At 40.9% G+C, this 26312-nt stretch overlaps 1 protein-coding gene across 4 annotated transcripts in view; it reads right to left on the reverse strand.

Moving 5' to 3' along the window:
- Positions 1-26312, reverse strand: part of LOC109423294 (rap guanine nucleotide exchange factor 4) — a 957479-nt gene that overhangs the window by 326185 nt on the left and 604982 nt on the right. The window contains exon 1 of one of the 4 annotated variants that reach the window (XM_029870608.2): positions 397-805. The exons of the other annotated variants lie outside the window; for them this stretch is intronic. Within the exon in view, the coding sequence (XP_029726468.2) occupies positions 397-501 (105 nt within the window). The 5' untranslated portion in view covers positions 502-805. Of the gene's footprint in view, positions 1-396; positions 806-26312 lie in introns of those variants that run through there. 4 annotated transcript variants of the gene reach the window in all.

Here is a 26312-nt window from a genome sequence, read left to right on the forward strand (position 1 = left end):
TTCCGGTTCCTGCACATTTTCAGCGCCGCGCCATAACGTCACTTATTTAAGTAGATTTGATTTCCCTTCTCGGTGAATGCACAGCCACAGAGAATACAAGCGCAAAAGTTGCGCCAAGAGGTACAAGTAGCAGTAAGTACACTACAGCTACAGTTTGCAAATTTCACGCACCATTGTTAATGCAGTTATAATTGTACTTTGAGCGACATTTCAGCAGCGGATGGGAAAACTTTTGGTGATCCGACTTTCGGCGGAAGCATCCCACCGGTGTTTTTGCAGTTGGTTGAATAATTTTCGAGTGTCTGCATCCGAGTTCTGTTTGAACGCGAAGAGTTTGTTAGTCAAGCTTGAGGAAAAAGCGGGGAAATTAACATTTCAGTGATCCGTGAAATTTACCTTGTTCTTTAATCTGCTGCTCCAACAGCAGGATCGTCCGTTGTTGTTGTTGTTTTTGCTGGAGACGTCATACGTACGCTTGGTGTGCTTCCTGTGGCAACACATGGCATGTCGTCACTGCACATCAAAGACGACGAGCTTTCGGTGAACCGGTGATCGGGGTAGAGCTCTGTTCTCGGAGGGGTTCTATTTTCAGGGTTCATTGGAAAATATGTTCTGTTTGTTTTGTGTGATTTGGATGTGAAACGAGAACCTGGTTCCGCATCATTGAAACGGTTCTTTGAAAACATAGGGACTCAGAACGTTTCTACATCAATACGCTTTTTGATAGTCGTTGCGTTCAGAGAACATGGAAGTATTTGGCTTTGCAAGATGACGTTACGAATGACCGTTTTTCATTTTTGATCTTCCCATGGATCTTCCCATCATGGTTTTTCAATTCATACCTATTTTTACAATGATTGGTGGTAGAAATCAAACAATTACAATCATCGTTTTTACAGAAATCATTTTATTCCATTTTTTTCTCAAATATGGTTTTTGTGAAAATGAAAAATATTTTCCACCAGGAAAAAAAAATCTGAAGATACCTTGATCCTTCCTCTAAATGTGTATGAAGGGGTCTCCAGTTAGCCTAGTGGTTAAGGCTATGGATTGCCAATCCAGAGACGGCGGGCTCGATTCCCGTTCCTGTCGGGGAAATTTTCTCGACTTCCTGGGCATAGTGTATCATTGTACTTGCCTCACAATATACAAATTCATGCAATGGCAGGCAAAGAAAGCCCTTCAATTAATAACTGTGGGAGTGCTCAAAGAACACTTTTTTTTTTTTTTTTTTATTTATGTGTATTTTAACTTAGATCTAATTCTACACTTAAAGAACACTAAGTTTAAGCGAAGCAGGCCAAGTCCCAGTGGGTTGTAAAAACAAAAGATTTCGGCTCAGTTATGCCCATGTGACGCCCGAGCCTTCCAAATAAACGAATAAGTAAAAAAAATAAGTAAAAAAAAAAATGAAAACCAAAAAAAAAATGGCGAAATTCATTCAGTTTCACCATAAGTAAAGCTTTTGACAATGGTTCGTCAATTCCTTTGAGGTTTGAACAATACTTCGAAAATATTCTTAGAGATATTTTCGGAAATTCCTTTGCAACTTCTTCGCTATAGTCTTTGGGAATTTCTGTGGCAATTCGTTTGTATATTGGTTTGGCAATTTCGTTGAGGATTTCTTTGGATTTTATTTTTGAGATTTTCTTCGGTAGTTTCATTGGATTTTTTTCAAATATTTCTTCGGAATTTTGTTTTAAAATTTCAGCGGCAATTCCTCTGAAACTCCTTCGACATTAGAAGCAAAGGGGTGTAAGTGACAAAAACCCACTTTCCAGTAAATGCTGTTTGAAGGATTTCATCAATTTTTCATCCCATACAAAGTGTATGGAGTTTCAAAATCGGCTCAATTTTCTCCGATTTATTGTAATTTTTCTTAAAATCATGAAAATAATCTTAAAATAGTTCCTGAAAGATTGAAATCTGAAGAATATTTTAATATGCTCAATTTAAAATTGACAAAATGGTCACTGACACCCCTCTCCATCTGGGCCCCTAAATTCCTTTGCAAACTTCTTCGGCCATTTTATTGTAATTCCTTATGATTCTTTATAATTTCATTGTATTTAATTTTATTCCTCCGAAATTCGGTGGCACATCGAGATTTTTTTCGGGGATGTTTTTGGGAGTTCCTTTGCTGTTCAGCAATTCCTTTAAAATCTCCTTCGAAAATTGAATTTGACGAAAAATATTGCAAAGGAGTTGTCAAACACATTTTCTAAGAAAATTCTGCAAGTATTCATAAACCAATTTTCTAAGGAATTCTCAGAGATTTTTCAGAAGAATTTGTTTGTTTCCCAATAAATTAACGATCGATTTTCCAAAGACCAGACCAGAGAAAATTTCGAATGCATTGTTTGAGAAATTGTCGAAGGAATTGAGAAATAATTTAAAAAAAATGCCGATGTAATTTCTAAGAAAATTCTGTAGGAATGCCCACATGAATTCTAAAAGAGCTACCGTATATTTTATATAATAAATTAACAAGGAATATTTCTAAAAGAAAATTGCTGAGGAAATTTCCAGAGTAAATTCTAAAGAAGTTCATAAAGTAATAATCGAAGAAGTCTTCAAAAGATTTGGCTGAGAAATTTAAATGAATTTTCGCAGCAAGTTACATCTGGATTGCCGAAAGCATTCTTAAAAGAATTACCGGAGGAGTTTTCAAAGAAATTGAAAAAAAAAATCCTCAATGAAATTGTCTGAGAAATAGGAAAATACCGAATGAAATCCATTTAAAATGTAGAGAGAATTGCCAAAAACATTTCCAACGAAATTTACAGGACACATTTACACCGTCTTCGGCCAGAGGCTGCACAGACTGAACATTACCAACATTAGACAAGCCACAACATATAACACCCAGTGGAGAATTTTCCGTTTGACGAAAAGCTTTCCCCGACTTCTTGGAAGAATTCTTGGAAAAATTCTTGGAAAAATTCTTGGAAAAATTCTTGGAAAAATTCTTGGAAAAATTCTTGGAGAAATTCTTGGAATAATTATCGGAAAAAATCTTGGGAAAAAATCTTAGAAAAAAAACTTGGAAAAAATCTTGGAAGAATTCATGGAATAGCTCTTGAGATATGTCTTCCATGAATTCTTAATAAATTATTCGAAAAATTCTTGGAAGAGTTCTTGAAGAATTCTTGGAAGAATTGAAGAATTCTTGGAAAAATTCTTGGAAGAGTTCTTGGAAGAATTCTTGAAGAATTCTTGGAAGAATTCTTGAAAAATTCATGGAAGAATTCTTGAAGAATTCTTGGAAGAATTCTTGAAGAATTCTTGGAAGAATTCTTGAAGAATTCTTGGAAGAATTCTTGAAGAATTCTTGGAAGAATTCTTGAAGAATTCTTGGAAGAATTCTTGAAGAATTCTTGGAAGAATTCTTGAAGAATTCTTGGAAGAATTCTTGAAGAATTCTTGGAAGAATTCTTAAAGAATTCTTGGAAGAATTCTTGAAGAATTCTTGGAAGAATTCTTGAAGAATTCTTGGAAGAATTCTTGAAGAATTCTTGGAAGAATTCTTGAAGAATTCTTGGAAGAATTCTTGGAAGAATTCTTGGAAGAATTCTTGGAAGAATTCTTGAAGAATTCTTGGAAGAATTCTTGGAAGAATTCTTGGAAGAATTCTTGGAAGAATTCTTGGAAGAATTCTTGGAAGAATTCTTGGAAGAATTCTTGGAAGAATTCTTGGAAGAATTCTTGGAAGAATTCTTGGAAGAATTCTTGGAAGAATTCTTGGAAGAATTCTTGGAAGAATTCTTGGAAGAATTCTTGGAAGAATTCTTGGAAGAATTCTTGGAAGAATTCTTGGAAGAATTCTTGGAAGAATTCTTGGAAGAATTCTTGAAGAATTCTTGGAAGAATTCTTGGAAGAATTCTTGGAAGAATTCTTGGAAGAATTCTTGGAAGAATTCTTGGAGGAATTCTTGGAAGAATTCTTGGAAGAATTCTTGGAAGAATTCTTGGAAGAATCCTTGCAAGAATTTTTGGAGGAATTCTTATAAGAATTTTTGGAAGAATTCTTATAAGAATTTTTTGAAGAATTCTTATAAGAATTTTTGGAAGAATTCTTGGACGAATTCATGATAGAATTCTAGGAAGAGTTCTTGGAAGAATTATTGGAAATAATTCCATGATAAAGAAATAATTCCTCCAGGAATCCCTCTGGAAATCCCTGTGGGAATTCCTGCAGGAATCCCTCTGGGAATTCCTCCAGGAATCCCTCTGGGAATTCCTTCAGGAATCCCTCTGGGAATTCCTTCAGGAATCCCTCTGGGAATTCCTCCAGGAATCCCTCTGGGAATTCCTCCAGGAATCCCTCCAGGAATCCCTCTGGAAATCCCTGTGGGAATTCCTGCAGGAATCCCTCTGGGAATTCCTCCAGGAATCCCTCTGGGAATTCCTCCAGGAATCCCTCTGGGAATTCCTCCAGGAATCCCTCTGGGAATTCCTCCAGGAATCCCTCTGGGAATTCCTCCAGGAATCCCTCTGGGAATTCCTCCAGGAATCCCTCTGGGAATTCCTCCAGGAATCCCTCTGGGAATTCCTCCAGGAATCCCTCTGGGAATTCCTCCAGGAATCCCTCTGGGAATTCCTCCAGGAATCCCTCTGGGAATTCCTCCAGGAATCCCTCTGGGAATTCCTCCAGGAATCCCTCTGGGAATTCCTCCAGGAATCCCTCTGGGAATTCCTCTAGGAATCCCTCTGGGAATTCCTCCAGGAATCCCTCTGGGAATTCCTCCAGGAATCCCTCTGGGAATTCCTCCAGGAATCCCTCTGGGAATTCCTCCAGGAATCCCTCTGGGAATTCCTCCAGGAATCCCTCTGGGAATTCCTCAAGGAATCCCTCTGGGAATTCCTCCAGGAATCCCTCTGGGAATTCCTCCAGGAATCCCTCTGGGAATTCCTCCAGGAATCCCTCTGGGAATTCCTCCAGGAATCCCTCTGGGAATTCCTCCAGGAATCCCTCTGGGAATTCCTCCAGGAATCCCTCTGGGAATTCCTCCAGGAATCCCTCTGGGAATTCCTCCAGGAATCCCTCTGGGAATTCCTCCAGGAATCCCTCTGGGAATTCCTCCAGGAATCCCTCTGGGAATTCCTCCAGGAATCCCTCTGGGAATTCCTCCAGGAATCCCTCTGGGAATTCCTCCAGGAATCCCTCTGGGAATTCCTCCAGGAATCCCTCTGGGAATTCCTCCAGGAATCCCTCTGGGAATTCCTCCAGGAATCCCTCTGGGAATTCCTCCAGGAATCCCTGTGGGAATTCCTCCAGGAATCCCTGTGGGAATTCCTCCAGGAATCCCTGTGGGAATTCCTCCAGGAATCCCTGTGGGAATTCCTCCAGGAATCCCTGTGGGAATTCCTCCAGGAATCCCTCTGGGAATTCCTCCAGGAATCCCTCTGGAAATTCCTCCAGGAATCCCTCTGGAAATTCCCTCCCAATCCCTCTGGGAATTCCTCCAGGAATCCCTCTGGGAATTCCTCCAGGAATCCCTGTGGGAATTCCTCCAGGAATCCCTGTGGGAATTCCTCCAGGAATCCCTGTGGGAATTCCTCCAGGAATCCCTGTGGGAATTCCTTCAGGAATCCCTGTGGGAATTCCTCCAGGAATCCCTGTGGGAATTCCTCCAGGAATCCCTGTGGGAATTCCTCCAGGAATCCCTGTGGGAATTCCTCCAGGAATCCCTGTGGGAATTCCTCCAGGAATCCCTGTGGGAATTCCTCCAGGAATCCCTGTGGGAATTCCTCCAGGAATCCCTGTGGGAATTCCTCCAGGAATCCCTGTGGGAATTCCTCCAGGAATCCCTGTGGGAATTCCTCCAGGAATCCCTGTGGGAATTCCTCCAGGAATCCCTGTGGGAATTCCTCCAGGAATCCCTGTGGGAATTCCTCCAGGAATCCCTGTGGGAATTCCTCCAGGAATCCCTGTGGGAATTCCTCCAGGAATCCCTGTGGGAATTCCTCCAGGAATCCCTGTGGGAATTCCTCCAGGAATCCCTGTGGGAATTCCTCCAGGCATCCCTGTGGGAATTCTTCCAGGAATCCCTGTGGGAATTCCTCCAGGAATCCCTGTGGGAATTCCTCCAGGAATCCCTGTGGGAATTCCTCCAGGAATCCCTGTGGGAATTCCTCCAGGAATCCCTCTGGCGATTCCTCCAGGAATCCCTGTGGGAATTCCTCCAGGAATCCTTGTGGGAATTCCTCCAGGAATCCCTGTGGGAATTCCTCCAGGAATCCCTGTGGGAATTCCTCCAGGAATCCCTGTGGGAATTCCTCCAGGAATCCCTGTGGGAATTCCTACAGGAATCCCTGTGGGAATTTCTCCAGGAATCCCTGTGGGAATTCCTCCAGGAATCCATGTGGGAATTCCTCCAGGAATCCCTCTGGGAAATCCTCCAGGAATCCCTCTGAGAATTCCTCCAGGAATCCCTCTGTGGAATTTCTGGGAATCCTTCAGAAATTTCCCTGGGAATTCCTCCAGGAATTTCCCTGGGTATTCCTCCAGGAATTTCCCTGGGAATTCCTCCAGTAATTTCCCTGGTAATTCCTTCAGAAAATTCGCTGGGAATTTCTTCAGAAATTGTACTCGGATTTTTTTTCCAAAAATTACTCTGGGAATTCTTCTAGGAATTTCTCCAGGAATTTCTCTAGGAATTTGTCCAGAAATTTCTCTAGGAGTTTCTCCAGGGATTTCTCTGGGCACTTCTCCAGGAATTCCTCTGGGAATTTCTCGAGAAATTCCTTTAGGATTTTTTGACGAATTTCTCTGGGAATCTCTCTAGCAATTACTCTGGGAATTCCTCCAGGAATCCCACTGGGAATTCCTTGAAATCGATAAAAGAGAAGGAAATATTGTGTACCTAAATATCCATAAAGTAAACGTTTTACAGTAGCCTTTGTGAATTCCACGCCAGGTGAAGCACATCGTAAATTTAGCCGTTCTATTTCCAGCCACAAACCGAGGCCGTACAGAGTTCAAATGGCACTTCCAGCTGTGCATCCGGTAGACACAACCAGGCGGCTCATCAACAACCACCTCGTGTGAACGGGACGGGTGCGATGCTCGTCTGCAGCAGGTACCTACTAGCCTACGTAACGTACTTACACTACCCGTCATAAGTACGGACTCACAAAAAGTATTGCAACAATATTGCATCACCCTGAATCACCTCGATATCTCTTAAACCTGAGGACTTACAAAGATGCTGTCTTCAGGAAAGTTATTCAGAAGACCAAAAGCAACAACTTTTCTGAAGACGGCGTTTTTGTAGGTGTACTGGTTTTAGAGATATCGAGGTGAGTCAGGGTGATGCAATATTGTTGCAATACTTTTTGTGAGTTTGTACTTATGACGGGTAGTGTATATAGCTAGTATCCTCTCCACGTGCAACAGGAAAGCTAAAATGACTATCAGGCTCCGGCTTTGGTACGGCCGATATGTAGGTAACAGTTACGCTCACTCGATGGGTGGTATGTTTGCTTTATGGAACAGCTGCTGTGGAGCTGCTCTATATCCGTGTCGACCTAGTCACGGTGAAATGTGTCTTCCGGTGTTCGGTGTGAGCCTTTTACAGGTCAGTTGAGTTTTCGATTAAAATAGAAGCAGGTGACTTCGGATGAAATTTCATTGAAGCTAGCATGCAAATAGGAAGAGTAGAATTCCAGTTTTAATCAATTCGTAGAGTTTGGTGTTTTTGATGCTTCGCTTTTTCTCAGGAATAAGATTGAACAAATGGGGTTGATGATAATAATAATGATTTCGCTGAAACTGTTTCTTCTTTATCTCCCGACAAAACAGGACATTCAATTTCATCCAGTCATTAGTTCCATTATTGTCCTTGTAATATTTAACAACTACCAGAGAAAGTCACCTCGTCAAAGTTGACGCAGGAAAAAATCCTCTCATTTTACATAAAAATGCTTGCAAAGCATCTTGTGCCTAGTCTTCGTCCCCTGGGGACATTCAAACTTTTTTTCGTGAAAAACTTCACCCACCTCACTTCTGACACCTTGTAGAAGTTGGTAAACCGGAACGTAAGAACAGATCCCCGAGCATCAGAGTAGACAACCCTTCCCCAACCCAGAAAGAAAGGAAAAATGTAAAATTTCCCCAGCTTAGAGGTACCTGCTCTGCAACCGACATCATCATTAGCGTCAACAAGTTTGCACAACAGGCAGTCTGCTGTCGTCCCACCATCAGACAGTTGTAGCACCCGAATCTCTTCTCTTGTTCGGTGGGACAAAGGCAAACCCTGGACGGACAGCAGCCACCCAAAGTACGAAGTGCTTATCAGAGAGAGAGACAGAGAAAGCTGGCCCACAATTGGGGTTATATTTACCGTATACTTTCTCAAGAGGGACCAGACTGGGTGGTTGAATTTCCAAAAGTACTCTGGGATTAAACTTTTGCCAACATCTGGTTGGAATCGAAGGAGACTACCACCGTACCACGGCGCACGGGTGCCTGCCTATTCTGGGACCGTTGGATGATTATGACGGTGGTCGTCAAAGATCGTGTTCTTTTAGAATTTTATGGGTAAATTTGAGGGGATGAAAAATCTTGAAAGTTTATTAATAATCTTTATTTGAAGCGAGTGGTTGTTGCTATTGTTTGTCGATTAAGAAGTAAAACTCTCTGTATCAGAGATGTCATTTTAAAATACAACCATTCCATAGAAAAACGATATAGTGCAACTCCGATTGTCGTGAAACTTGGTGGGTTTGTAGTTCATCGAAAATAATTAGACCCGTATTTTTTATTTCGTCATTAGAATGACCAATTTTCAGATAAGGTGGTCTAAAAAATCAAGGTTTTTAAAAAATAATAACTTTTGAACAAGTGAACCGATTTCAAACTTTTTTTTTTGCTTGATTTCAAACCTTTTTTTTTTGCTTGAAAAAAAAACGCTGAGATTGGTTCATTTTTAAATTTGGCCACTTCCGGCGGGACACCCGGAACCGTTTCAGATATGATTGGAGACAATTTTCCTCCTTGCCGTTCATCAGAATCAGTTTTGGTTGAGACTGTGATGGAATGTAACGTGAAAATGGCTTTTTCAGTCTCGACAAAATTCATATACTGCTACGAAATTAAATAGCAGTATTTGAATTTTGTCGAGACTGAAAAAGCCTTTTTCAAGTTAAGTTCATCAGAATATAGAAAATGGCGCAGTCAAACTGTGTCGCATGTATGGGTTTAAAGCATTTTTATATCTGACCGCTTCCTGGGGTACCGGTCTGGAACACCTAAATGGCCATAACTCCGGAACGGCTGGACCAATCCGAACCATTTTCAATAGAAAACAATGGGGCCAGATTCCGCGTCGAATGAGCCATCGGTCATTAAAATTGGTTGAGGTATACTGTCAAAAAGTGACGTTCACACACATACACATATATACACACATACACACACATACACACAAACACACATACACACACAAACATCACCTCAATTCGTCGAGCTGAGTTGATTGGTATATGAGACTCGACTCTCCGGGCCTTCTATCAAAAAGTCATTTTTGAAGTGAACATATAGCCTATCCTGTACACTTAGTGTACGAGAAAGGCAAAAATCGATTGAAACATTTTAGCTTTTCCAAATGTGAGTGCAGATACATTTTGACAAAACAAAGTTTGTAAAGTTGCTTGAGAATAGGCCAGAGGAACTAAATTGAAAAAAAAGGCTCAGAGCTGTTTCGCGAATAACTGGCTCACGAGTGAGGAGTACGAATATATTCAGGCCTATGTTGCATACGAGTATGTTTGCTTTGCGTTTGTGTCTGCACAGCTGCAATCCTCACTGTTTTACTTTCCTGATCCCGCCAAAGCAACACATATGCCATACAAGAGTAACGGCAGCGCAAGTTCTGTTTGGTTGCATAAAAGTAAATTTGACGTAATTCTAATATTGTGTTGGAATAACGTAATATAAACTTCTATATAACCAAAACTTGCGCTGCCATAACTCTTACATGCACGACATGCGTGTTGCTTGGGCGGTAGATTGCTGGAGTAAACCTTTGAAATCTCCCAAGAAATCTTGCGAAAAATAACTGAAGTAACGGGAGGAATCTCTGGACGAGTCTTGTAGGCACCCCTGAAGGATTCTCGGGAGGAATCAATGAAGATATTTCGAGAGCAATCGTTCAAGGAATTCAGGATGGAATCTTTGAAGAAATCTGTGGAGAAATCCTAAAGGAAATCTTGACAGAATCTTGGGAGGAATCGCTGAAAAAAATCCGAATGGTATCCCTGAAGGATTCGGAAGGGGAACCCTAATTTTAAAGAATCCCGGGAGGAAATCATAAAAGAATCACGGAAGAAATTTCTGAAGGATCCCTGACGGCAACTTAGGAGATGTTGCTATAGAAATTCTGGGAAAATCTCTATAGGGGGCCCAGAAGAAATCAATGAAACCAGAGGAAATCAATAAAGAAATCCTGGAGAAATGTCTAAAACAATGATGAAAAAATTCCTGAGCTATTTCTTCAGACACCCACGAGGGAGAAATCCCTGAAGAAATCGCAGGATAAACCAATACCAATATCTGTCAAATTTAAGGCAATTTGGTGAAATTAACTAACTTCCTAATTTACTAAGATCCCATTGCGATCCACTAGCCTCTGCCCAGCAACTCCTATCCCTACCTCCGCGTGATACCGGTTGGAAACTACGAGCAATCTCAAGAAAGATCGGATAACCAAAACCGGTTGAAACTTTGGTCGTCGGCAGACAGGGAAGCAAGGGCTTGCTTACTTAAACAAACCTGAGCATCTGTTCTCCATGAAGAGCGGCTCATTGCAGCGTTTGACCCTTATGTTAGGGGCGGTTGATCAACGTCCGAGTGCCAGGGAAGGATTCTAAGCTCAATTGTGCACTATGGTCCTCCGGAAAGTAGGGGGTTGGTGTCAGGCCCTACGAGCCAGCCGTCAAAACCATTGTAATCGAAAATCAGCAACAGAATAATACGAACCCAGACCAATGGCAACGACCCCAGTGAACAAAAAGGACTTGCGATTGGAAACTCGGTACATGGAACTGCCGATCTCTCATCTTCATTGGGAGCACCCGCCGCATACTCGCCGATCTACCGAAGGACCGCGGGTTCGGCATCGTAGCGCTGCAGGAGGTGTGTTGGACAGGATGAATAGTGGGAACATTTAAAAATAATCATATCATCTACCAGAGTTATGGCGAGCTCGATGAGGCCCCTCTAGAGGACTGCTGGAGTACTGTGAAAGCAGCTATCAACGACGCAGCCGAGAGCACCATCGAGCACGTGGAACGGAATCGACAGAACGAATGGTTCGACGAAGAATGCAGAACGGTTTGAAGGAGAAGAACGCAACGCGAGCGGTAATGCTGCAGCAAGGGACCCGACAGAACGTGAAACGTTACAAACAAAAACGGAAACAGCAGACCCACCTCTTTCGGGAGAACAAGCGCCGCCTGGAAGAAGCGGAGTGCGAAGAAATGAAACTGTTGGGCCGTGAAATATGCAGGGATAAGGGCGGATGCCTCTTGGCGAACGGACGTGAGGTGATCGAATGGAGGAAGCAGAAGGCGGGAGGATACGGTTGGCAGGGCATGTTGTAAGTTTGCTACTGATCTGGTTGGCACAAGACGACGTGGAGCGCAGAGAGCACGATGGGCGGACCCGGTGGACCGTAACCTGGCGAGCATTGGGCGCGACCGAGGGTGGAGAGCGGCAGCCACAAAACGAGTATTGTGACGTATGTTATGCTGTCGTGAGCATAGTTGTCCCATGTTAATAGGGATTCCCATAGAACATGAACTATGCTGCACACGGCAGTATGGCAATCAAAGTGTTCATCATCATTGGAAAGCATCATGTTAACCCGCTGTTTCAACTTCCCCCGGTGTACCTGAATTGAAGGGCTTTCTTTGCCTGCCATTGCATGAATTTGTATATTGTGAGGCAAGCACAATGATACATTATGCCCAGGGAGTCGAGAAAATTTTCCCGACTGGAACGAGAATTGAACCCGCCGTCTCCTGATTGGCGATCCTTGACCACTTGTTTAACTGGAGAGTTTAATTCGAGTAACCTTGATGATACACTGCCTCAGTTGCTCTAGAGACATTCCTAAAATGCTCTGTTCTCAAAAGAAGAATGCGATAACTTCAGGTATCAAAGAGATTGTACAAATCTAATTGGCATGTTCAAAGGAACGAAAAATCCTGCAGCGTAAAAGTAACTTCTAGCCGACTGCCTTTTTTTTAATCGAAAGCGACGGGAGTTCTGCCGATTGGTCTCTCAACTCTTCCATCCACCATCACGATTACTCCATACCTGTAAGTCTAACCAGCCATAACTTGTTGAACCCTACCTAACAACTGTCTGCCAGTAGCGGCGATGTCGGAGGAAAAGTTTTCCAATCGACACTCCAGACACGTTCTCACAAAGTCTTTCCCCGTACTCCAAAGTTGATTCGCGTGTAGATGCCTCCCCCACCCCATATATTCTAGCTAGGTACATCCATACGCGATTCAACCTACAAATGCACACATGTTCACGATTCATAACGTACACTGGATCGAACAAGTGAATTTGATGTTCTCACCAAGCCGACAACGAGCAAGTCATGTAACTGTAGCTGTAGTAACGCGAAACAACTTTTCTCGTCTCTCCGTTTTGTAGCACCTCGAACAGAAGGGGTGGTCCCACCCCATGATCCCTCTCGAACGAATGTTTCCAATTGGATTCGCTCCAAAAAGGATTTTTCGATTGCGGAGCCATCAGCCAGCCGGGACCCCGCTGTGTGTAATCGAAGACGACGACTTTATTCGCTTCGTCCAATAACTACTGTTCGCTCTTTTGCAATATTGGCTCACTGCACTGCCACCAACCATCACCATTCGACTTCGACGTTTCTGGACTGTGGCGTTTTCACCAGTTGCACTGGATTGGCACTCGAATCGAGTCGGACCGGGTTCACCCAATATCTTTTCGCTGGCCATTCATGTCAAGAACGGAAATCATGGACGACAGAGTCAGTTCAGTAGCTTGCGATTTTGGTGGACGGCCCAGTGCCAGTGTCGCGTTTGTCTTTTTTTGGGGGCGCAATTTTTGCAATCAAGAACGCCACTTGAAGTTCTTCTTGTAAATCGTATTCCCGGTAGAGTCGGTTCATTTTCTCCCTGTTTTGGAACGATGGCCCAGAGAATACCGAACTGTGTTGCCGAGCCGTGTGGAAAGGTCACAGGCAAGGAGCGAAGATTGCTTTTTGTACTGAATGAAATCCAATCAGTACCAAGATATTGTCCGAGTAAAGGCTTCTGGCGGAAGTGTACAAAAGAACCAAACTAGCCATAGGGTATACAAATGTCCTAAATGAAGGATAAGGTACACCGGGGCAAGTTGAAACGGGTGGGGCAAGATGAAACAGCGGGTTAACATGATGTTTTCTAATGATGATAAACAGTTCGATCGCCATAACGCATAGTTTTTGATTCAAGCAATCTTTTAACGAAGGATAGATTTCCAAATTGTATTGAAATCTATTTCAAAACTTCGCGTTTCAACTTGCCCCGGTGTACCTTAACGTGTTTCTGAGGCCAGTTTTTTCGTGGCTGTGATAGAGCGTAGGGCTTCTGTTTCAAATCCGGATTTTATTTGAGCTCCATATTGATTGATTAATTCAACTAAAACAACCAAAACAATATTTTGAGCTTCCCCGTAAAATTAAGTTAACCTCTACATACATTTATCATCATCACATTTAATACAAGACGTAATCAACAAAAGCACATAGTTTTGTTTTTTATTCAAACAATCTTTTAGCGAATGATAAATTTCTTTGCGTTTCATCTTGCCCCGGTGTACCTTAATAACTGTGGAAGTGCTCGAAGAACTAAAAGTTGAAGTGAAACATTTGGTGGAGCGGACCTGGTGTGACAAACTCACAAAATGTGCGATAAACTCACAAAATGTGAGTTCTTCCTTCAGAAGGGAAGTAAAGCGTGGGTCCCGAGATGAACTAGCCCAGGGCTAAAAATCTCGTTAATACAGATAAAAAAAAGTGAAGCAGGTCAAGTCCGTGGAACCATCAAGTCTTCCACGGATTCTTTATAAAAATTCTTTTTTTAACCATCTCCAATGGGTTGCTTCGAAAAATCTTCTAGAATTTCTGCAGAGGATCTTTCAGAAAATTATCAAAAAGTTTCTGTAGAAAAACTTCAACGGATTTTCTCAGAAATTCCATCAAAGTTTTTATCAGAAATTCGATTGTGTAGTCTTTTACAAAAGTTTTCAGCGATTCTTTAAAAAAATCAAGTTCAAAAATCCTCCGGAAATTTCTCTAAGGATTTCTTTAGAAAATCTTGCACAAATCTACCAAAGTTCCCTTCCGAAATACTCCCAGGAATTAGAAAATTCTCTGGAGAATCCTTCGGAAATTCTTTATGAGATTCGTTGATGAATTTGTCCAAGGACTATTTTTAAAAATCTACCATGAATTACCTCCAAAATTGAATTCCTTCCAAAATTACTTCGCTTAATTCGGTCTTAAAATCTGCCACGATTTTTTCAAAAACCTTCGGTTTGATTGTTTTTTTTTTTATTCTTCCAGGGATTCTTTTGGAAATTTCTTAGAGCTTTCTTCAGATATTTTCTCAATAATTTTTCCGAAAACTTCCCCGAAACTTCTTTTAGGTAATTTTCCAATGGCTTCTTCAAAAACTCCGCTTGGGATTACTTCAGATGTTTTTCTAGGAATTCCTTTAGAAAATCTTTCGGGAATTCCTTTAAGAATTCCTTCAGAGTTTCAGAATTGAGATTGTTTCAGATGTTCATTCACTGGTTTCATCGGGAATTCGTCCAGAGATTCCTTCCGAAATTCAAATAGCTATTCCTTTAAGAAATCCACCAGGAATTTGTTCTGGAATTGCTCTATGGATTCCATAGGAGATTCCATTCGCGCAGGAATATGTCCTGGGATTCGGAGATTCATCCAGAATATTGAGCATGAGCTTGGTTTGGGTTACCGTACACTTTGTAGTTACTACTCCGTGATTGACTAGTGCTAGCAAAATTGCACTGAGAATTAACAGTGGGATGCGGAAATTTATTCAGAAAATTGTGCGTAAATTCGTCCAGGGATTCTTTTATTATTATTTTCAGTGATTCAGGCAGGACTTCCTCTATAGATTCCTTCAGGATTTCCTCCAGGATATCCTCCAGATAGTCATCCATGTTTTATCTGAAATTTCTCCGGCGTTTTCTCTAAGGATGAGTGTATGAATGATATCCATGGAACGCTCCAGGAATACTTTCAGAAAATCCTCCATGAATTTTATCAGAAATTTTCTAAGGAGTTTTCCTAAAAAATCCTAAATAAACTTTTATAAGAATTGTCCAAGGGTTTCTCAAAGATTTTCTGCAGGAAGTTCTTGAGAAATTTCTACTGTAATTTCGTCAAAAATTGCCCCGGGACTTCTTCAGTTATTCCTATAGAGATGCATAAAAGGTTGCTTCTGAAATTTTTACATAGGTTCTACTGGACATTTCTTCTGAAGTTCCTGAACTTCTTTTCGGCAGACCTGTTTATAGTGGCAACGTAGAGCCACAAAGAAGTAGAATTCCTGGAGCAAATCCTGGAGGAATCCCTGCAGTTATATCTGGCGGAATTCCTTGAGAATTCTTGTAGAAATCCTCGTAGGAATCTCTGAAGGAACTCCCGGAGGAATCTCTAAAGGAAATCTTGGAGAAATCCCTGGAGAAACTTCTGGAGAAATCCCTGGAGGATCTCTTAGAGGAATCCCTGGAGCATTCATTGGGGGGGGGGATCTCTGGAGGAATCCCTCAAGGAATTCCTGGAGGAATTTCTAGAAGAATTTCTGGAAGAATTATTAGAAGAATTACTGGAAGAATGTCTGAAGAAATTGCTGGCGAAATTTCTCGAGGAATCCTTGGAGGAATTCCTGGAGGAATCCTTTGAGAAACCCCTGAAGAAATTCTTGGAGGAACTCCTTAAGGAATCTCTGGAGGAACCCTTGGATGAATTTCTGAAGATACCCCTGGATGAATTCCTGAAGGATTCCGTGGAAGCATTTCTGGAGGAATCCGTGGAAGGATTCCTGGAGGAATTCCTAGAGGAATTCCAGGAGGAATTTCTGGAGGAAATCCAGGATGAATTCCTAGGGGAATTCCTGGAGGAATTGCTGGAAGAATCCCTGAAGGAATTCATGGAGGATACCCTGGAGGAATCTTTGGAGGAATCTCTGGAGGAGTCCCTAGAGAAATTTCTGGAGAAATCCCTGGAGGAATTCCTTGAGGTATTTCTAAAGGAATCCCTCTAGGAATTTTTAAAGTAATCACTGAAGGAATTTCTGGTGAAATTCCTGGAGAAATCCCTGGAAGAATTTCTGGAAAAATCCCGGGAGGAATTTCTGGAGAAATCTCTAGAAGAAAATCCGGATAAATCCCTGAAGGGATTCCTGGAGAAAATCCCTGGAGGAATTCCTGCAACAATCTCTGGATGAATTCCAGAAGGAATTCTGGAAGGTGTCCCTCTAGGACAGTGATCCTCAGGCTAACTGTTTTCGCGGGCCAAAATTGAATTTTGGAAACGGAATGCGGGCCGCAAGTCAAAAAGTATCATATTTCAAAAAAAAAGAAGGAATTTACCCAATAACGAAACTGGAACAATATGGGTATCCTTGAGAATATTTTAGGTAAATTAACAACCATTTTTTGTCATTCTTGATGAGATTTCTAAAAAACTCGCTTGGAGTCATTTTTGGAATTTCCTGCAAAGTTTATCAAAGTCGACATTTTGATAACTTGTTGGAATATTGATATATTTCAGTTTTTTTGAGCTTTCTGAAGGAATCTCTGACAGATTTTAGGTGGAATTTTTGGGATTCTTAGAATATATGAAAAACTTCCTGGAAATAGTAATGTAGAAATCTTGAAAGAAAATACAAGGAAGTTACAAGGAATTTCTTCAAGAGTTCAAAAATAAAATAAAAATTCCTTTCCATGAAAATTTAACAAACTATTTTAGAAAAGTTCTGACAGGACTCCACAATCCACGGTAAAGACCCTGTTGAAATTAGCCTAAATCCGTTACTTTGAAGAAAATGTAATCGTCTCAGCATTTTTTTTCTTTCTTTCGCATTTCTTAACAGCAGCCGATTAAAAAAAATTTAGAAATGTCGAAAAATTGTCTCCGATTTTTTCACAGTTTTGTATATTTGGTTCCCAAATTCAAGACATCAGAAAAAATATCAACATTCAGAACAGTTAGTAATATATTCATGTATAATTATTAAAATTGTCCTCGGTTGGGAAAATTAAAAAAAAATGTTCATAGCTATAAGTATTTAAACACAGATGAAAAGAACTCAATATTTTGTGAAAATTTATTATGTTATCAAACTTTTGATGGGTTGATAATTCAAATACTGATTCAGAAAACTTTTGAAAATCTTTAACACTTATGTTGAAAATTGTTTCACATGAATTACTTATTCAGTAGTTCAGTAGCTAAATGTTCATTCTACAAAAAATATTGAAATTTGTCAAAATTTAATATTTTCATTATGGTTCAGCGGGCCACATTCTCAATTCCTTCAAAATCTGTTCGCGGGCCGCACATAACCTTCTCGAGGGCCGCATGCGGCCCGCGGGCCGCAGTTTGGTGATCACTGCTCTAGGAACTCCTAGAGAAATTTCTGGATAAATTCCTGGAGAAATCACTAGAGAAATTTCTGGAAAAATCCCTGAAGGAATTCCTGGAGAAAATTCTGGAAATTTCTGGAGAAATCCCGGGAGGAATTTCTGGAGAAATATATGAAAGAAAAACCAGATAAATCTCTGGAGGGATTCCTGGAGGAATTCCTGCAACAATCTCTGGATGAATTCCAGGAGGAATTCTAGAAGGAACCCTTGGAGAAAATTTCTGGATATTTTTTTTTGCAGAAATCACTGGAAGAATTTCTGGAGAAATCTCGGAAGGAGTTTCTGGAGAAATCCCTAAAGGAATTCCTGGAGAAAATCCCTGAAGGAATTCCTTTAGCAATCCCTGGAAGAATTTCTGGAGAAATCCCGAGAGGAATTTCTGGAGAAATCTCTGAAAGAAAAACCGGATAAATCCCTGTAGGAATTCCTAGAGCAATCCCTGGAAGAATTTCTGGAGAAATCCCGGCAGGAATTTCTGGAGAAATCTCTGGAAGAAAAACCGGATAAATCCCTGGAAGGATTCCTGGAGAAAATCCCTGGAGGAATTCCTGCAAAAATCTCTGGATGAATTCCAGGAGGAATTCTAGAAGGAGTCCCTCTAGGAACTCCTAGAGAAATTTCTGGATAAATTCCTGGAGAAATCACTGGAAGAATTTCTGGGAATCCCGGGACGAATTTCTGGAGAAATCCCTGAAGGAATTCCTGGAGAAAATCTCTGGAGGAATTCCTGGAGCAATCCCTGGAGGAATGTCAGGTGGAATGCCAGAAGGAATCCCTTTAGGAACTCCTGGAGAAATTTCTGGATAAATTCCTGGAGAAATCACTAGAAGAATTTCTGGAGAAATCCCTGAAGGAATTTCTGGAGAAAGTCCTGGAGAAAATGCTGGAAATTTCTGAAGAAATCTATGAAAGAAAAACCAGATAAATCTCTGGAGGGATTCCTGGAGAAAATCCCTGGAGGAGTTCCTGCAACAATCTCTGGATGAATTCCAGGAGGAATTCTAGAAGGAATTCCTCTAGGAACTCCTGGAGAAATTTCTGGATATTTTTTTTTTGCAGAAATCACTGGAAGAATTTCTGGAGAAATCTCGGAAGGAGTTTACGGAGAAATCCCTGAAGGAATTCCTGGAGAAAATCCCTGGAGGCATTCCTGGAGCAATCCCTGGAAGAATTTCTGCAGAAATCCCTGGAGGAATTCCAGGAGAAAATCCCTGAAGGAATTCCTGCAACAATCTCTGGATGAATTCCAGGAGGAATTCTAGAAGGAGTCCCTCTAGGAACTCCTGTAGAAATTTTCTGGATAATCTCCTGGAGAATTCACTGGAACAATTTCTGGAGAAATCTCGGGAGGAGTTTCTGGAGAAATCCCTGAAGGAATTCTCGAAGCAATCCCTGGAGGAATTCCAGGTGGAATTCCAGAAGAAATCCCTCTAGGAACTCATGGAGAAATTTCTGGAGAGATTCCTGAAGAAATCCCTGGAATAATATCTGGAGAAATCCCTGGAGGAATTCCTGGGGGAATTCCTGGAGAAATCCCTGGAAAAAACTTTGGTGGAATTCCTGGAGATATCTCTGGAGGAATTCCTGGAGGAATACCTGGACAAATCTGTGGAGAAATCTGTGGAGGAATTCTTGGAATTCCTGGGGAAATCCCTGGAGGAATTCCTGGAGAAACCCCTGGAGAAATCTCTGGAGGAACTTCTGGAGGAAGCCCTGAAGGAATTCCTGGAGAAATGTCTGGAAGAATTCCCGGATAAATCCCTGGAGGAATTCATGAAGAAAATTCCTGGAGTAATTCTAGAAGGAATTCTAGAGGGATAATTCCTGGAGGAATTACTGGAGAATTTTCTGGAGAAATCCCTGGAAGAATTTCTGGAGAATACCCGGGAGGAATCACTGAAGGAATTTCTGGAAAAATTCCTGGAGCAATCCCTGGAAGAATTTCTGGAGAAATCCCGAGAGGAATTTCTGGAGAAATCTCTGAAAGAAAAACCGGATAAATCCCTGGAAGGATTCCTGGAGAAAATCCCTACAACAATCTCTGAATGAATTCCAGGAGGAATTCTAGAAGGAGTCCCTCTAGGAACTTCTGGAGAAATTCCTGGATAAATTCCTGGAGAATTTACTGGAAGAATTTCTAGAGAATTCCAGGGAGGAATTTCTGGGGAAATCCCTGAAGGATTTCCTGGAGAAAATCTCTGGAGGAATTCCAAGTGGAATTCCAGGAGGAATGCCAGGTGGAATTCCAGAAGGAATCCCTCTAGGAACTCCTGGAGAAATTTCTGGATAAATTCCTGGAGAAATCACTAGAAGAATTTCTGGAGAAATCCTGGGAGAAATTTCTGGAAAAATCTCTGGAGGAATTCCTAGAGCAATCCCTGGAAGAATTTCTGGAGAAATCCCGGGAGGAATTCCTGGAGCTATCCCTGAAGGAATTCCCGGAGCAATCCCTGGAGGAATTCCAGGTGGACTTCCAGAAGAAATCCCTCTAGGAACTCCTGGAGAAATTTCTGGACAATTTTTTGGAGAAATCACTGGAAGAGTTTCCGAAGAAATCTCGGGAGGAGTTTCCGGAGAAATCCCTGAAGGAATTCTTGGAGCAATCCCTGGAGGAATTCCAGGTGGAATTCTAGAAGGAATTTCTCTTGGAACTCATGGAGAAATTTCTGGAGAAATTCCTGGAGAAATCCCTGAAGGAATTCCTGGAGAAAATCCCTGGAGGAATTTCTGGAGAAATCTCGGGAGGAATTTCTGGAGAAATCTCTGAAAGAAAAACCGGATAAATCCTTGGAGGGATTCCAGGAGAAAATCCCTGCAGGAATTCCTGGAGAAATCTCTGGATGAATTCCAGGAGGAATTCTAGAAGGGATCCCTCTAGGAACCCCTGGAGAAAATTTCGGGATATTTTTTTGGAGAAATCACTGGAAGAATTTCTGGAGAAATCTCGGGAGGAGTTTCTTAAGAAATCCCTGAAGGAATTCCTGGAGAAAATCCCTGGAGGAATTCCTGGAGCAATCCCTGGAGGAATACCAGGTAGAATTCCAGAAGGAATCCTTCAAGGAACTCATGGAGAAATTTCTGGAGAAATTCCTGGAGAAATCGATGGAATAATATCTGGAGAAATCCCTGGAGGAATTCTTGGAGAAATTCCTGGAGAAATCCCTGGAGGAATTCCTGGAGAAACCCCTGGAGAAATCTCTGGAGGAACTCCTGGAGGAAGCCCCGAAGAAATTCCTGGAGAAATCTCTGGAAGAATTCCCGGATAAATCCCTGGAGGAATTCATGGAGAAAATCCCTGGAGAAATTCTAGAAGGAATTCTAGAAGGATAAATCCTGGAGGAATTCCTGAAGAAATCTATGGAGTAATTCTTGGAGGAATTCCAGAAGGAATCCCTTTAGCAATTCATGGAGGAATACCTGGAAGAAGAATTTCCCAAAGTATTTCTGGAGAAATGTCATGAATATACCTAGCATTTAAAAGGTATAGTTAGAGGAATTCCGCTAAAATCATTCTAGAAAATCCTACTAGATTTTTTTTCTATAAAAAATCCGGATAAAATTGTACATCTTGAAAGATTTCCAGAAGAATTTCTAGCAATGTCCCTATATGTAATCATGGAAAAAAATCTAAAAAAATACATAGTAAGGAATACACTCTCATTCTCAGAGGAATCTTTAGAAGAATTCTTACTTCTCACGAAAGGAACTCCTGCAAGAAGTCCTCTTCTGCGATAATTACAGAAAAATGGATGTTCGAGGGTTCGAATGTTTGGATGTAACGATGAAGCCGAATTCCCACCAATCGTTATTACAGAAAAAAATCGTTAAAAAATAATTCCTGGCCGGATTATCCTGATTTTTTTTTTCAATTAGGCGCAATACTCAAGTAAAGGGGGCGCAGCTATTTGAAAAGTATGAGCTCTGATTTTACCATGACAGCACTGATCTAAGGTCACATCACTAACGCAGGAAAAAATACAAGAGAAGACGGTAATCAGTAGCGATCCTCTTGATGGCTCTTAGGCAGGACGCACGTAAGATGGCTGTTTGTGGTTGAAGAGGACCTATGAGCACTCAACGGCCCGATGGATTAAAAGCGATTAGTTCAGAGCCCAGTCCAGTGAAGAAGGATGCTTCATTCGGCGAAGGTTTAATGGAGTGAATTGTAGTCTACCAAATATCTTTGTAAGTACCTATTAGTAAAGCACCTCCAGGTGTTTGATTCAAACCCATCCAAGCAAAACACGACTTTGCAAGAATTACTTGTAGATTGAACTATAGACACACTATTAATATCTTTTTGGAAACATATTCCACGATCTATGCTTTTGAGTAATACCGTGTATTGCCTTATTCACCTGAGCTGAGTCTCACAAACGTCGCCGGCTAGACGGCTCCCATTCTTCGCCAGCCCCAGTCAGTTTACACACCGTGTCAGCTGTCAACAAAGCAGTGAAAGGCTCATAAAAATCCCATTCCATTGTCAAACGTGAACATCAACCATGGCGACAGCCTGTTGACAACAACCAGCTGTGTCACGACAAATAACAAAAAAAAAGAAAAGAAACGGCTTTCCAATTTTCTCACAAGGATTCCGTGAAAACAACTTTAAACACCCTGAAGGCCGTGTCACCGCGCGAAAACGAGCAGCACATTTCTGATTGGCCTCTTTCGCTTCAGCACTACCCGACCCCCACGCCCACATGACTCGTGGCTCGTGGCACCCAAATCACACAGACAAAAAACAAACAGACACCTTGACATTCGAAATTTCCCGCACTTTGAAAGCTACTGCTGGTAGCTGGTTGGCTGGCTGGCTGTCTGTTGCGGTGGAATCCAATCACGCAATCACTATCACTGCGGTTGATGCTGTTGAACTAGGATCCGTAGACGATGTACCGAGGTATGTACATACAAAAACTACTATAACTAGATGTCACTCGCGAACGCGAACGCGCCGATGTTCTTGTCATCAGAGAAATACGCACGCTGCACGCTGAAGATGCCTTCGAATCATTACTGATTTGGTGTGTTCAGTTTTTTTTTTTTGGGGGAGAGAGTTTGTGCGAATGTACACTGTGAATTTTACTGCACTAATTCTAGGTTTAGATAGGGGGTCCTTTGGCCTAGTGGTTAAGCCTATGGTTCGCCAATCCGGAGACGGCGGGTTCTCGATTCCCGTTCCAGTCGGGATCATTTTCTGGGTATAGTGCATCATTGTAATTGCTTCACAATATACAAAGTTATGCAATGACAGGCAAAGAAAGCCTTTCAATGAGTAACTGTGGAAGTGCTGAAAGAACATAAGTTGAAGCTAGGCAGGTCAAGTCCCAGTGGCAACGTAGAACCATAAAGAGGAAGAAGGGGGTCCTTTGTAATGATTGGCTACACATCTCCTTGGTGAACGGTTGGACATATGAACGGTCGAACTCATATGAATTCGATTCTCAGCTTTGTAAACAAGGATTTATATTTAACAAATGGTAATTTAATATCGACAATACAGTTTAATGGAACAGTTACAACAGTAACATCCCATTCATCGTTTTAACGACGGTAATATAGAAATGAAAGCAGAGCATTACAGTTTTGACAGAACTGAATGCTAATCAATGTCATCTGCACCTCAAATCATTGAACATTCATTAAAATTCTACAGTTATAAAAACAATAGATTAGTGTTGATTCAATGCATATTTAAAATACATAATTACCAATTCGCATTTTCAGTGTACACCGGCTTATCAGCAAGGTCTACAAAAGGAGATACGAAACGTTATCCACCGCCATGTTGCTGTCAACCACCGTTTCTAACGACAGCGACCAGCGACAGCGGCTCTGCCGCCAACGGCAGAGATAACAGTGTGTTTGTTTTGGTTCGGCACTATGGCAAGTATAAACGAGGTGTGGTAAAATTTCTCTCAGGCAATTAGACAGGTTCACAAATGTGGACACTTTTTCGGACTCGAAAAGGTTTAAAGAGTAGATGGGGCTGGTATACAACTAGAATTAGAATCAGTCAGTGGTTTGTTGATCTTTGTAGAAATTAGTCTGAAACGAACTTGAACTTGAGCCTGAGCTTGAGCTTAATTGACCGCCCGTAGATGCTATCCCAGTATCGCCAGACCAGCTACACTCACACAAGGAACCAATGAGATATCTGCCGGGGATTAGCAGGCATCTTCACTCTTCAGTGTGTGCAGAACCGTAGCGTGGTCCCATGTCGCCCTTGGCAAACAACCAGATTGGCGCCCCACGTTACACTGTTGAAATTGCTTTGACATCCATGTCCACAACAGAACATGTGCTCGATGAACAAATTGAGATTTGAATTATGAAAAGAAATCCACGTACTCCAGTGAGACTCAAACTCACGACTCCCAATTCGCTAGGCGGGCGCTTCTATTCCTTCAAGCTACGGAGTCACTCGACTATCTCCGTCGCCAGCAGGCCTAGAAATGAATTCGATTCCACAGTTGCACATGGTTATCTTCTTTTCACAATCCAAACCTCCTTCGGATGGGATTAGAGCTAAGATATACGGTATGGAAATTTTGCAAGTGCTATGTGTTGCTGTCGGTGATATCTGTCATGCCAGAGACAAACAGACGAAACACTGACGAAATGTTGATACCAAATATCTCATGATCCTTATTACTTAGAGAGTTGGTGTCTTCGGCACTATTATTTGGCTAGTCAAGAACTAACAAATAATGGGCCGTTTGATTCAAAATTCCACCACTAAGCGGCGCTAGTGAGCAAACAAATTTTATATTTCATATATCTCAGGACTCTGATCACTTAGAAAGTTGATGTCTTCGGTGATGTTGTTAGGTTGGTTAAGGCCTCTCAGTTGATCAGCTGATTGGTTCGAGGTTCTGCCAGTAGGCGGCTCTAAGTGCAAATTAATTGAAGCATGCAACTTTTATTTATTATCTCGCATATATTCAGCAAGCTGTAACTTTTTCTAAAGTGCACCAAATATTCTCAAATTGAACCTGCCAGTTGCACAACTAGTTAGCTATAAACGGTACAAATTTGGGCTCGATTAGATAACTTTACATGAAGTTGGAGCAACTCTAGTAAAGTAATTCATATTTGAGTGTTCTTCGTTAAATTGCTATATCTCTGGATTAAATGAACCGAATGAAATGAAATGTCGCATATTTATGACCAATACATAGGGTAATTGTTCGTTGTGGTAGTACCTAATGTTGCGGTAGTGGCAATTGAGCACTTTTTCGACTGAAATGTTACCAAAAGGCATTTTTAATAGATGTATTATGCTTAAATTATGAGATTGCACCATTTGTGTGCTTAAGATTTGCCCAAAAACCTATTTAAAAAAAAATTCCTTAAATTTTTTGCTGCTGTGTTCCTATTGTTGCGGTAGTGTTCCTAATGTTGCGGTATCCCATATGATTTCAATGGGATACCGCAACAATAGGAACCAAAATTAAATTTTACCTCCATAATATTTTTTTTTCGTTTTTATTTTTGTGTATTTTAACTAGTTGCTAATTCTACACTCATCCTCCATAATAGGAACAGTGTGCCTAATGATGTGGTAAGCGATTTATGATCGAAAACAGAGAGAAACGATAGTTTTTATATTTTTCCAAGCAAATTTGGATAGAAAACTACCAACTAACGTCTTGCAACCCTTCATTAGATGGTACGATCATTGTTTTTAAAATGAATTTACCTTAACCCTCTAATACCCAAATATTTGATTTTGATCTAAATATCATTTTTCGTCATCTAAAATCGATTTAATCATGTTTTGGAAGATGATTCTTTTTTATTCTCGATTTCGTGAATTTCAGTTTTTGATTTTTCTAATTTTTATTTTTGAACATCCCCACACTTTTATATTTTTCCTGGAAGCCTATTTGGGGTACGGATTTTTTGAGATGAAAACATTTTGAGATTTTATGGTTATTGTTGAAATATTTTGATTTAAAAATTTTTTCATAGAAAATTTTATTTTCCGTGTAATTTTAAGGAAAATAATTTTAGAGTGTATTCGATTCCCTTAAACAATTAAACTAGGGTCGAATGATTTGGGAAAAATTTAAAATATGTTAATTGTAGCGATTCAATACAAAATAAACAATGACTTCTAAAAGGTGACTAAAACATCAATTTTTCAATGATTTAAAAAAAATGTAAATACGCATTAAAATACACCAAAAACCATTTTGAGATATACAAAACAGTCCTAAATATCACCCAAAAATATAAAAAAAAAATATGAGTTTCCACAATACAAAAATTACAAAAATGCTTAAACTATACCCCGTCTAAAGGCGGGGTTGGGTATTAGAGGGTTAATACCACAACGATGGGCACACTTACCCTAGCTCTTTGAAAAACCTTTGACTTGACTATGACACGTTCAAAGAAAACAAATGTACAGCTTGTTGATTACTTCACGAAAAAATTCAATCATTTGAATGATTTTGCAAATGTGTAACTAGCGCCGCCTAGTGACGAATTTTCGAAACAAGTGGACCATTAACTGTTGGCCCTTGACTAACTGAATAACATTGCCGAAGACACCAACTTTCTAAGTGGTGACAGTCCTGAGATGTATGAA

Source organism: Aedes albopictus, chromosome 2 (genome assembly GCF_035046485.1).
Source record: "Aedes albopictus strain Foshan chromosome 2, AalbF5, whole genome shotgun sequence".
NCBI classification, from domain to species: Eukaryota; Metazoa; Arthropoda; class Insecta; order Diptera; family Culicidae; genus Aedes; species Aedes albopictus.